General features: G+C 38.4%; 1 protein-coding gene across 1 annotated transcript; it reads right to left on the bottom strand.

Annotated features, from left to right (window-relative positions):
* Positions 1 to 112: 112 nt before the first annotated feature.
* Positions 113 to 9235, bottom strand: dusp14 (dual specificity phosphatase 14). Its single transcript, XM_082181076.1, has 2 exons — positions 8985 to 9235; positions 113 to 1830 (listed from the first exon to the last, which is right to left on the bottom strand). Exon 2 carries the CDS (start codon positions 1710 to 1712, stop codon positions 1062 to 1064), a length of 651 nt encoding a protein of 216 aa, XP_082037202.1. The 5' UTR covers positions 1713 to 1830; positions 8985 to 9235; the 3' UTR covers positions 113 to 1061.
* Between the last annotated feature and the right edge of the window lie 3830 nt (positions 9236 to 13065).

The raw sequence follows: 13065 nt of genomic DNA, 5'->3' as shown, positions 1-13065 counted from the left end.
ACTGTAGCATTGCTGTAATTTGTACACATTAAAGATGTAAATATTAAAAAGTGTTCAACAGAACAAGTAAAAAAAACAGTAAACGAATCCTGAAAAAAGCACGAGGAATGCATTAAAATTTTACACCCTTTATTCATTTTATCACACTAATTAAATCTGAACTCTTTTACATGAATTCTGTTCTTTTTAACATGAATTAGTAAAAGCTTTGCTAGGAGTTCTGTGACTGATGTCCTCCGGTTATAATTACTGCTTCACTGCAGAAAACATTTGAAAGAAACATCTTGAGTTAAAAATTCAAAACTGAGTAGAATTGCAAAAAGACCAAATAGACAAAATATAATTCATTGAAAATATTACTTGTTTATGACTGCCATATTTATTCAACCTTTCAAAATGCAACTGTTTTGTATTCGCAATTATGTTACAAATCCCAACACAGGGTTTATGGTATGTTCATTAAATTTTCTTTTAATATACACAAATAGTTTACAAAGTTGTTAATCTTTTTAGCTTCTTTCTAACTCTTCACTGAACCTTCCAAAACGTTTATCTTTTTTTGTTTACTTTTTTTCTGCACACGTTTAAATACACCTTGGAATATAATATTTTTTATATATATATATATATATATATATATATATATATTTATATATGTATGTATATGTATTATTTGCAAATGCTACCAGTTATCAAGATCAGACTGCTGCCTCAACAAAGACGACAGCCAAAAGTGAAACAACATCCTCAGAATATTACGTTTTGTAAGTCTTGAATTTCTGATTCTCAGCACTACACTTGGTTCCCAAAGTGCTCCAAAACCTGTTATCCATTGCCAAGATTCATTTCAGCATTCTAGGATGAATTGTCACTCCTGACCTCATAAAATATGGAGTCAAAGTGACTTCTTCCTCTTGAAAATGGACATAAGCACAACCGTCTCGCTTTATACTCTGGCAGAAGGGACACGTGGACGTACGGAAAGAGCCCGGAAGACAATAGAGTCAAAGATGGGTTATTGGACCTGTCCTCTATGCTTGAACCAAAGTCCAAACCCCTCTTCACAAGCCCCAGAAAGGTGCCAAGTTCCTGCGGTCCCTCTCGTACACGTCAGGAATGACACCGTATGGTGTCTGGATCATTTTCACAGAGTTCCTGCCAAACAGTTTCCTCTCGTACTCAATGAGCTGTCGCCAGAACCCTCCATTAGGACGAATGACGGGTCGCCGGGCCTTGACCCAGGCGTGAGCTTCGGCCAGGGAAACTCTGTGGTACTTCATGAGGTACGCCAAACAGAGTGAGGCGGAGCGGCTCACCCCAGCCGCGCAGTGCACCAGGACGGCTCCCCGTTTGCGGCCCACGCTGTGGATCTTATCAGCCACACTGTCAAAATAAAGCGAGATCGGCGAATGAGGCATGTCGGCCAGTGGCACTTTCACATACTCCATGTGCGGCCAGTTGAAGTTGGGCAGCTCGATGGTGGCGTTCACCACACATGTAATCCCTTTGGACAGGAGGAGGCTGCGGTTGGATGCCACATTTCCCCGCGCAAGGAACAGGGAAGGAGTGATCTGGGCGATGCCCCCCAACAGGCTGCTGGTCTCGGGCACCAGTCGGGGGACAGCCGTGGGCACCACTGAACTGCGGTGATGGTGGTGGTGGTGGTGATGGTGATCTTGGTGGTGGAAGAACCCCTGACTTCGGGAACCCATAGAGGAGCGGAGAAAGGAGACAGAGAAATAGAAACCTTGAGGTGGCGCCAGGATGAATTTCAGTTCTCCGTTGTCATCTCAAAGTGAATGATGAGATCATACAGACCGTTGGGTGCACCTAAAACAAACCGAGAGCAACACAAGTCAGTTTGTTTGGAATAACAAGTAGTCCAACCTCTGGAACAAGTGCCTTGCACACGCACAAAATGTATACATTATATGTCCATTGTGGGTTATGAACCTACAACCTTCTGGTTAGTCGTTAATAAAAAGCACATATGATCAGATTACATCATTTTAGGAACATCTGGATGTATAAAGGCAAAAATTATGATATGAAAATGTTCTTATGCATATGCCAACTGAAAAGCATGTAGTTGAAATTGAGGTGCTTGTTCACATGGAGCTTGAATTTAAGATTCAAGAACTGTGATTTATAAAATGGGATGCGCTTATGATTTTTTTTTTGCATTTGGACATTTTATGATTCGTTTTTAGGAACATTTAAGAAATTGACGTACATTCACATTCAGGATCATTGTACGCACGGCTTTATAAATGAGGCCCTAGAACTGAGTCCCATGGAAACAAGTAGGCCTACTGTATATGCGCTTTTCTACTGCGTGGTGCGACGCGGCTTCCACTGCAGTTTATTACTGCTTTAAAGTGGATGGGATTATAGACTGATCGTTATAGTTGCCCCGCCTATACTGCCGTGACATCATCGTAAACGCGACAAAAAAAAAAAAGTTTTAAAAAAAATTTGTGTGAACAAATGATACTGGGGGTGGCTGTTGCCAACTATTTATATCTAGTGGGATTAGTGTCTTGTGTTGCAAATCCAATGATGCTGGTAGTGGCGATTCTCTCTGACCAATCAGTGATCTGCAGTGTTCACGCGTCACATTTTAGTATTGTTACGGCTCGCTTTGGAGGTGATACTAAAAAAGTGTCAAAGCGTCATATGTCCATTTTAATTTGAAGACAATTTAAGAATCCAGAGAGGTGCTTTACAAGAGTCGATGACTGAAGCTTCTTCGACGATAGTAAAACAACATTAGCACGGCTGAATGCTGGTTTAATGGACATAATTGCTGTATGTACCCAGCAGATGTGCCCTTCTGTCAGACTCGCGTCCCTTGAGCTGTGCTTGAGAGTGTGGGGGCCATACGGAGCAAGCGTTTACTGGAGCCTGGAGGACCCTTATTAATCAAACCAAGAACAAGGCTCGAAACCTGTTATACGCGAATACACTGTCTGACAGTACGCTTGATGTATCGCACAGAACAAGAGGGCAGCCAGGTGCCTCAGTATTCTAGAGGAAAAACACCTTTTGGAGTTTGGAGTTGTAAAACTGACAATGATTCGACTGAATAACAATTCTTTACTAAAAAAAAAACATACATTATGAAACTTTAAATTTGGTCATGGTTTGGTTCAATCTGAATAAATGATTTTGCTTTGCAGACATCTAATGAATCAATAAGCCCCAAGAAGTTGTGGATTACAGTGATTTTATAAAAGCTGAAGGGCATTGTTAGGCACGAAGCGAAGCGGAGAATCACTGCAATCCACAGCTTCGTGGACTTGCTGCCTTTATAAAAAGGTTACCACGTGTTGCGCATACCTGGCAAGATCTCGTATAAAATAAACACACAGCAACAAAAATGTAATAATTTATTGATAGCAAATAGCAGAAAGGTTGCTAAGAATCACACATGCAATGAAAAGCATGCTTGGTGCAGTACTACTATTGTAATGAGGTGACAGGTATGTGTTTATAGAGTATTTTACAATAGCTTTAAACACAACTCTCAATCAAGGTTAAATAAGAATCTCTTTTTTTTTAAAGCCAAAGTTAATTAACTGCTAGCTAACCTGTGTAGTGATTGCAAGTCCAAGGTTATCCAACTTTTTTGCCTCAGAGAATTTCTTTTTATTCCCATTACATTATACCAAAATCTTTAGGGTTGATCCAAGGCCATGATTAGTTCTTTATTCAGGGATATGCAATAAATGTTTTAACATAGATGAAGTTTTGTCAAGATTCCTAATTGAAGAATCATCCATTAATGAGTGCAAAGAGTATTACTATAATTTATAATAATATAATTGATGCACTGAATTTTCTTTGTCAGATTGATGCATGCATGCACCAACAAACATTTCATTGTGATCGGAGTAAAGGCATGGCTGAAAAAACTCTTTGTCTTCTGATAATGTGACTGAAGCACACAGCTGAAGGTTGTGTTCTGGACCCAACGATCATGTTCTCAGGTAACACAATCATTCAGTCTTCAATTTTGGCCCTCAGAAGCCCCTGTGGATTCCAAGTGTGCTTTAATCTGCATCCTCCAATTTCTTGTGCTCGAGTCGCTGGCAGGCATGAAAAACTACTGAGTGCAGAGCATCTGTTTTTACAGCCTACCTTTCAGACATCAACATGTTTTATTGAAGGGCAGACGGTCTACTTATGTCTTGTGTGCTGCATCACGCCTGAGGGCTCTATAACATTCATATAATTTGCAGTGGACTGACCCTTAATAGTATGCCACAAATATCAAACCAATCATGTTAAATAAGAATTACATCTGATGTCTGTGCAAACAGCAGCTGTGGTGTGGTAGTTCCCCACCGTTTTTCAGAGCTACAGATGGCTTGATGCTTTATAGCATCATGTGGCCACTTCTGCAGTGCGTTTCACCACATATGTGATCCTGGATCTCAAAACCAGTCATAAGGCGCACGGGTATATTTGTGGCAATAGCCAACAATACATTGTATTGGTCAAAATTATTGATTTTTCTTTTATGCCAAAAATCATTAGGATATTAAGTAAAGATCATGTTCCATGAAGATTCTGTAAATTTCCTACTGTAAATATATATAAAAAATATATTTTTGTGAGTGAATGCAGCACAATCGCGAACATAAATGGACAATTTTAAAGGAGATTTTCTCAATGTTTTGATTTTTTTGCACCCTCAGATTCCAGATTTTCAAATAGTTGTATCTCGGGCAAATATTGTCCTGTCCTAACAAACCATACATTAATGGAAAGCTTATTTATTCAGCTTTCAGATTATGTATATATCTCAATTTAATAAAATTGACCTTTGTGACTGGTTTTGTGGTCCAGGGTCACAAATTTTATTTAACTGAGTTTATTTTATTTGAGTTTAATCGAATTAACAATGTTATATTAATAATATATTATTAATGCCATATTTGTATTATTTATTATGTTAATTATTTTTTTATTATGATTATGATCTAATATTTATAATAAATAAATATTGTATTAATTAATTGCATTAAATTGACAGTATTCCTGAAATGCACACAGTGGCAAAAGGACTGTGCCCTTGTGCCCAGTAGTCTGCTATACTGTGTCCTTGTGCCCAGTAGTCTGCTATACTGTGTCCTTGTGCCCAGTAGTCTGCTATACTGTGTCCTTGTGCCCAGTAGTCTGCTATACTGTGTTTGCATTAATAAAACCCATCTGCCCCAGTTTGTGCTGGCTGTCTCCCTGAGCCTTCCTCTACATCAATGAAAAACCGCCCGCCTGCCATTCTCAAGGGACTCTGATCGCAATAACATCTACAGTCTCTACCATCCTTTCAAACGGGGCACACAATCTCTCTATCTGGCTGTCACTCAATTCTCACACTGAAATCTCTGAGTTTCGGATCCCACGTGTGGTGCCGCACAAACTCTTCTTCACAGCTTATGGGCTTGTTAACACAAAAGGGCGGGCAGTGTCATTGTGACTAAGTGTTCTTGGGTAAATTGTAGCTTTCGAATCAAATATGGCATCATAATCATCCCAGACAGCAACATAGTGTCGGCCCAGATCCGGCTCTCTTCTGGTACCCGTTGAATCCACATTTACCAGATGTGACCCGGATCTGGGCAGATACTATGTTGCTGTCTGGGATGTCAGTTCAGATGTCATCATGTCATTTGTTCTAGCTTATCTTGTGAACGAATGTCATTGGTGCATATTTGACTACTGTGCTTTTTTATTTTCAACTATACTTTCAACTCTTTAGTGTGAAATGTTTCTGTTTGAGCATGAAAAAGGTCTGCAATGTTACAAAGCACAAAGTCACTCCAAAGGGAGTTATTCTCTATATCAGTGCGCACTGTTTCTGAACTCCCCGAAATGCCTCGATTGTAGCCTTGAGTTTTCTTCCAGGAATGTACACATCTCAATATTTCTCATTTAAATAATTCCTGGTTGAGTTGCATTAGTAGTGAGTTGTCACAATGTCTAAGAGACAATATTTTTCCAACCCGAATCTAAACCCCCTATTTTTGGCCTGCCTAAGGCGGACGAACTGAGGAAACAGTGGTAAAATGTATTCTTAACACTATTCCTCAGCACAACCACAACCTATTGTTGTTCTCACCATTTTTTCTGCTTTCTGAACCATGCAGTTTGATGCAGGTCAGATGTTATAAATGACACCGTTATCTAAAATGTAAGAAATGTATAAAATAAAGAATTACCACTGTGAAACATCCTGCACAAGTAGTGCATGCGAAGGTGGTTTGGGTTCATCTTGTTCTTCTTGACTTTATTGAACTCAGACTCGAACTGATATTGCCAAACTGACACCATTACAGTAGTGTTTACAGCAGGATGACTTCAGAGCTGATACTCTCTGGTTATGGTAAGGGGCGTTACATTTCCAACACACCAATAGGTAGACCAATGACAAAGAAACAGAAACTAAAGCAAAGCAGCAGGTGAAAAAAGGTGCGGCAACAATGTAAATTGTAAGAAAAATACGTTTTTTTTTAAGTTAAATATGTAAACATATTACCCCATAAACAAAATTATGAACTTGTAAATTAGTATAATAGGACCCCTTTAAGAACTATTGTGGAGGGGAAGCGGAACGTTTTTTAAAAGATTAATTTCTGGTGCCGTGACCCATGACTACTGTAGGTGTTGAGGAATAAAGGCTTGATATATAAGAGCAAAGATGAAGTGCTGATGGAGTCAAAGGCCTCACTGCTGAGTCTGACTATCACAGCTATTTATACAAGTGAGTGAGCAGAGAAGTGGGAAGAGCAGAAAGAGAGAGGAAATGAAGGAACATAGGCCTGCTCTTTTTGCTGTATTTTCATTACTTTTTGCTGAATGCATTGCTTCTAAATATAAAGCATATAGTTGTAGGAATATGAAAATGTCATTCAAAGTCTTCTGTATAACAGCAAAGAAAAGATTTTGAAAAACGACACAATAAAAAACAGAAAATGACCAGGCGATGGATGTCAAGCTTAAAAAAAACCCATCTATATAAAAGATATTCATATGACTCAATATGAAAGTCACTCTGCAGTGGTTCGGGTATGAGACAAAAATATAGGCTATGGGGAAAAAAAGCTACAAGATATCTTCTTTTGTTTTCCATGGTGGAAAGAATGTCATACAGGTTTGGAATTACATTTATTTACACTGAACACAAATCAATGAATTGCAACTATTTCTTCAAAGATAAAAGTGTGCTTCTTGTATTTTATTATCAAAACACAAAAGGCACAAAAAATCCATCCCCATGTACATTACAAGTAAATAAGAAGCAACCACTCAATCTTAAATTGATGTATTTTCCACTGGGCGCCAAGCAATTTTGCTACAAACGCAGTAAATCATTTTCTCCACCTGTGGAGTGGCGGGAACACATATTCATGGCATGACAGTAATGGGCTGCTATGTCAACCTCATACGCTCACATACAGGCACTCATCACTCAGTGTGTGACTCTGGACCTGCCAACACTAGTGCACATCACAGATTCAGTGCCGCAGGTCTCGGATGCTGTGTGTGGAAATACTCCCAGAGTCTGATTCCACCTCCGCAAGCATTAATGGGAATGAGAGACACCTGCTGAGAAACTCGAGCCCCAAAATGGCAGCCCTTCTTCCACACCAAATGTGGAAAACAGGAAACTAATCCTGAGCCATGTTTACTCAACCAGCTTAATCTTGTCAATGGCCTAATGAAACAATCCATGCTCATTCAACAAGTGGTTCCGACATAAAGATTTAGTGACATTTTAGATGCACATATTTTAAAGATTAAAATTTTTATATGCTGCAGATAAAATAGACAATCTGCCTAATAGGTCTATCAGTCCTGTTTCTCCTTAAATAATGGGTTTTCTAAGAGAATCATAAAAGAAAATACAATACTTGCACACTGTTCATTTTTACATTTCTGTGTATTTCTAATTATTACGGTCGACCAATTATTATTTAAGTGGTCGACAAATATAGGTTTATCAGTGACCGATACCCATGCCGATATCCATACAGCAAGGTGACTGATACATAAAAATGAAATCCCAAAATTACTGAAATGAATATTAATTTTACACGATATAGTTTGTTTTAAAGTACCAATAAAACAGAACACACTTGGACAGATTTGTGATGAACAGAATTATTTAAAAAGATGCAACACAAAGATTTATTTGTTCACAAACGAGATATAGCTTTTAGAGCCTACAAGGATTTTGAGTTGTAAAATATTTATTTGGATATGTCAAATTAATTTTTTGTATTTCATTTTATCCAGGTGTAAAAACTGCGAGTTTCTGGAGTGCAGTTAGGCTATTTGTTAAGAGTGAACAACATGATTGTTGGGAAAAAAATCATTAAACAAAGCTGGCAAAACCTTAGCGATAATAATATGAGAAGTCAACATGTAAGTAAAATGTAAGTCAACACTGAGGTGGAAGGAAGAGGTTAATGCCAGTGAAGGAGTGTAGATCGTATTTTGTTGCATTGAGCGCTTAATGTCTGACTCAGTCACGCACAGCAACCTGTTCCATCAATGGCATCCATGACACATTTTCAAAAAAGCATTTGAATGAGAAATAATACTATATATCCACAATACCACGGTGACCCTGTTGGCTGCTCAATTCGAAAGAAACAAAGTGTAGTTCAAACTCTAGTGACGGAAAATTATTGAAGCATCGTTGAAAACATGGCAAAAACGTCGCGCAAAATTACAACTAGCTCCACGCACGCGAACTGTTTGTCTTCACTTTGCGCATTTTCTTTTTCTTTCATTAGAAGCAGAAAACGCACAACATTTGTGTCGGACAAACACACTTGTAAATACGTTACATTCCGAGATTTAAAGACATAAACATTACAAAAGCGACATACTACATTGTTGCGTCAACATCAGCGTAGACTCTGTTTAACAAGATTACTCGTGTTCCTCTGAACCAAAGAACAGACTCAACTTACCTCACACACAAAACATTGTCTTCTGAAATTATACACGGGTTACACATTCACTTGATGGCAGAATGTAGGCTATCTCTATCACGCAAACAATCTGATATTTCGGGAATATTCCGTAAAATTTGACAACTCCGCGCACTTCCCCGTGATGGAGATGAGCGCGCGCGCGTATCTATGGTGCGTATGACAACAGGAAATTTTCTATTGGGAAAACATAAGCTTAAAGAGAACAGAAGCTCCTCCCCCGTCCAACACTACAGCCAGTCAGTCTTCATACTGTCACATCGCTATCCACACTCAGCTACAAATATGACAAGACATTCTCAGCAACAAACATCATGTGGACATGAGAATTACGCCACTATAATAAATGTAAAGAGCCTCAGGCGCATCAAATTTATGAGGGTGGTGCAAATATACAAGTCATTTTACTGTAGTTCAGAATATAATCTCTATATTAAACTCATTTAGTAATTACTGTTGGATTAATTGTATTTTTAGACCAGTTGCCAGTAGTTTAGAAGCTGTTTGTCAATATAGGACTAAAAGGAACCACTAAAAAGATAAAAAGCAACGAATCATAACTTAGTTTGTGGATTGTACTTTTCTCAAATAAAACACGATCTCATATTGTCAAATTATAAAGATGTTTAAAGAAATAGTTAACTCATGATTTAAAATTCTGTCATTTACTCGCTTTAAATGTTGCTCAATGGCCTTCTTTTGGAACATAAAATGAGTATTTTGCGTAAAACATAAAGCCGATAAAACATGAAATTGTCTTGAATTGTCATGACTTTCTAAGTAATGATCTTTTAGGCGTTTTATATGTAGCAATGTTGTTTTTCTTTAAAGTCACTATGAAATCAAAATGGACAATTATAATTTTTTACAGAATATTGCAGTATTTATTATAAAATGCTTTATCTGTGCACATCATTATACTTTTAAAATTCCATGTGCCCTCATAATCTTTAATTAACTTAACATCTCTTCTCTGATGATCCGTTTACTGGCGTGAAGGCAGGACAACCTGTCAGTCACATGAGATCGACCACTAATAAACCACAACCATCCAATCATTTCCCCACCGAGACAAAATCAAGTCCCAGCCTACATTTTTCTTGTTCAAGGAGCCGTTTCATTTGGATATGTCACAATAGGGAAGAAAAGACTATCGCATCGTCTGTTTCATGCCAACTTTAAATGGCCCTATTATGAATTTTTTTAAATGACCTTTCATGTAGTGTGTAACATAACTCTAAGTGAATGAAAACATCCTGCAAAGTTTTAAATCTGAAAGTTCACCGTATATAAAGTTATTGTCTTTCAAAACTAAGAGTCGACTCTGAGTCAATTAAATTAATCGTTTTTCAAACGAGTCATAAGCCGTTTCGTTGTGACGTCAAGACGAAGCATTAGCATATTGCCCGCCCACTTATTGCGCACGCAGACACCAGGGAAAACTTGAACCTCAAACACTTCAGCTGACTCCTGAGGATACTGGACAGCATCATGTTGAGAAGAAGCTGTGCTCTACAATGCGAAGGTAAAGCCCGTTTTTTTTCACTGCCCAAGGACGAGCACATGAAGAATCAGTGGTTAACATTCATCTTTACCAAATTACCACGATACAGCAGCATTATAATCATAAACTTTTGCTGTGTTCCCTTTATTTTACTGACGACTGCTTCTCAAATCTGTGTTCAATGCAGGATTCGCTAACATATCACTGAGAAATGTCCTGCTCGAGTTGTCCTTGTGATGAAGGTTCGGGTTGAATAACTAGTTCTTCCAATGTTTCATCATCGGACTCGCGCTCGGATTGATATGGACAAGCAGAGCTGATGTTGTTATGGCAATGGGCATTTTTGTTTTCGACACGCGCGCTGTATGCGGTAGACCAAACACAACAGACTGAGCTGTCTGGCCAATCAGAGCAGAGTAGCTTGCAGAAAGGAGGGATTTAGAGAGATTGATTAATCTGACGAGTCGTTTGAGAATCACTGAAAATGTGGAGATGTGCAAATGTATACTATGAGAAAATGAAACCGTTTTTTGACCTTTGATTCATGTAAACCTGTTATAGGAGACTCCAAAACAACATTAGGAAACTTTAAAATAGCATAATAGGGGCATTTTAATGAAATTTATTATAACGTGTTACTGAGAACATTTTTATTGTAGGCTATGTGTAACCGGTCCTACTCGACCCGGTCTGAGCGGGATTGGAACCAGGGTCTCCGGACATGGGAGACGGGTGCAATAACAAGGACACTAAAGACTGCAGCCTCTAGTGCGCCTCTTGAGGCCAGGGGAGTGAGGTTTACACCCACAGATCTTACTGGTCTATGTCCGTTACAATCAGCCCCCTACAACTCACTCTCATCCAGGTCACAGCCCGAAATGTAACCGGTCCTACTTGACCCACTCTAAGCGATATTCAAACCGGGGTCTCTGGCAAGGGAGGCGGGCGCGATAACAAGAATGCTAAAGACCGCAGACTCTAGCATCTAGCGTCACCTCTTGAGATTAGGGGAGTGAGGTTTACACGCACAGCTCTTACTGGCCTACATCCATTACATATGGAACAAAGCAGCCTGAACATTCTGCCTAACATCTTATTTTGTGTTCCATGGAAGAAATTAAGTTTGGAAAACATGTTTGGAAAAACATGAGGGTGTGTAAATTATTACATAATTTTCAGTTATTTCTGTTTCTCTGCCCACCCATCTGATGAATGGTTCAATCTTGACTCATACACAAATAGATTATCAATTGAATCAATTGAATCATGAGTCTGACACTTTATAATCACTGTAATAACACTTAAGCCAGAACATATTGGCATGAGCAGTTTCTGGAATGGCACATCTCAAACGCAAACGTCATGCTTATCGAGGTCAAGAATGCTAAGCTTCAGTCTGACAAGAATTTGAGGCACAGAACTCAAACTCTTTATTTGAGATACCTCACCTCGGAGGCAAACACAGAGCTGTACTGTTTGGATTTCCAGGATAACCGTAGTGGCGTCAAAGGCAGGACCATTTTGAAAAGAGAGAGGACAAAGACTGAAAGAGTCATTGACACACCTGATACTCTCTGCTGGGGAGAGAGCTCAAGCCCAAGGGAGGGTCACTGCTTTCCTGTTGCTCTGAACAATGCAGGCATTGCGACTACTGGTGTGTGTATATATATATATAAACTGCTTGTGTAAAGGAGGATGCAGAATAATGTAATTTATCTTGATTTCTTTTAAAGACCATACACTCTTAAAAAGGTTCTAAAATGTAACATTTAGGTACTAATATGTACACTTTTGGTACCAATATGTACCTTTGAGGTACTAATATGCATTCTTTAGGTACAAAGGTGTAACTTTTGAAAGGGTACAGCCTCAGTGATAGCTTTTGTACCCTTTTTTCTGTAAAATCTAAGTTTTGTGGCTTTAAATCCATGTCTATTAAGGCTGAATAACTAGTTTTACTAATAACTAATAATAACACATTGCTGCCAATGCTCAGACATTCAGCAATAGACACTGTTCTCATGTCACATATCCATTTTCTTGTGCACTGAAAAAACATCGCAGAGCAAAGATTACACTGACAAAGCGCTGACAGACAGAGCAGGTTACTTGAAAAAGTCTCAGCTTTCAAATTCTGTCAATTTTATTTCAAAATTCAAACAATAAATACTGTTTGGTGCTCTTAAATGTGGCGTGCCAATCTGTCTTCTTCTTTATTAGTACAGCACCAAATAAACATAAATATACATATCAGAAGGAATGTTGAAAGATACAGTACAGCTTACTGAAATGCATCATGTGTCATGTAATCGTTCAATGAGTGTTTCAACTGTGGAAAGACATGATTAAATCAGCTTGTGAACAATGTCACGTAAAGCCAACCAACCAGCATGTTAGTTGGCTAGAAAAATCAACTCTAGAGAGTAGCATTATCCTAAATATATGCACTATATTACATATTTATTATATTTTTAATCTAATTTCATGAAAAAAAGTATAACATTATTATAAAACCGCATTGTATTAATTGTATAAGAATGAGTTGTACATTTTAAC

Source organism: Leuciscus leuciscus (assembly GCF_965113295.1).
Source record: "Leuciscus leuciscus genome assembly, chromosome: 9".
NCBI classification, from domain to species: Eukaryota; Metazoa; Chordata; class Actinopteri; order Cypriniformes; family Leuciscidae; genus Leuciscus; species Leuciscus leuciscus.
Note: the sequence above shows the minus strand (reverse complement) of the source record. Positions and strands in the feature narration are given on the sequence as shown.

Excerpts from the sequence above, each read along its gene's own strand:
- dusp14 (XM_082181076.1), bottom strand. The coding sequence starts at position 1,712 with ATGGGTTCCCGAAGTCAGGGGTTCTTCCACCACCAAGATCACCATCAC.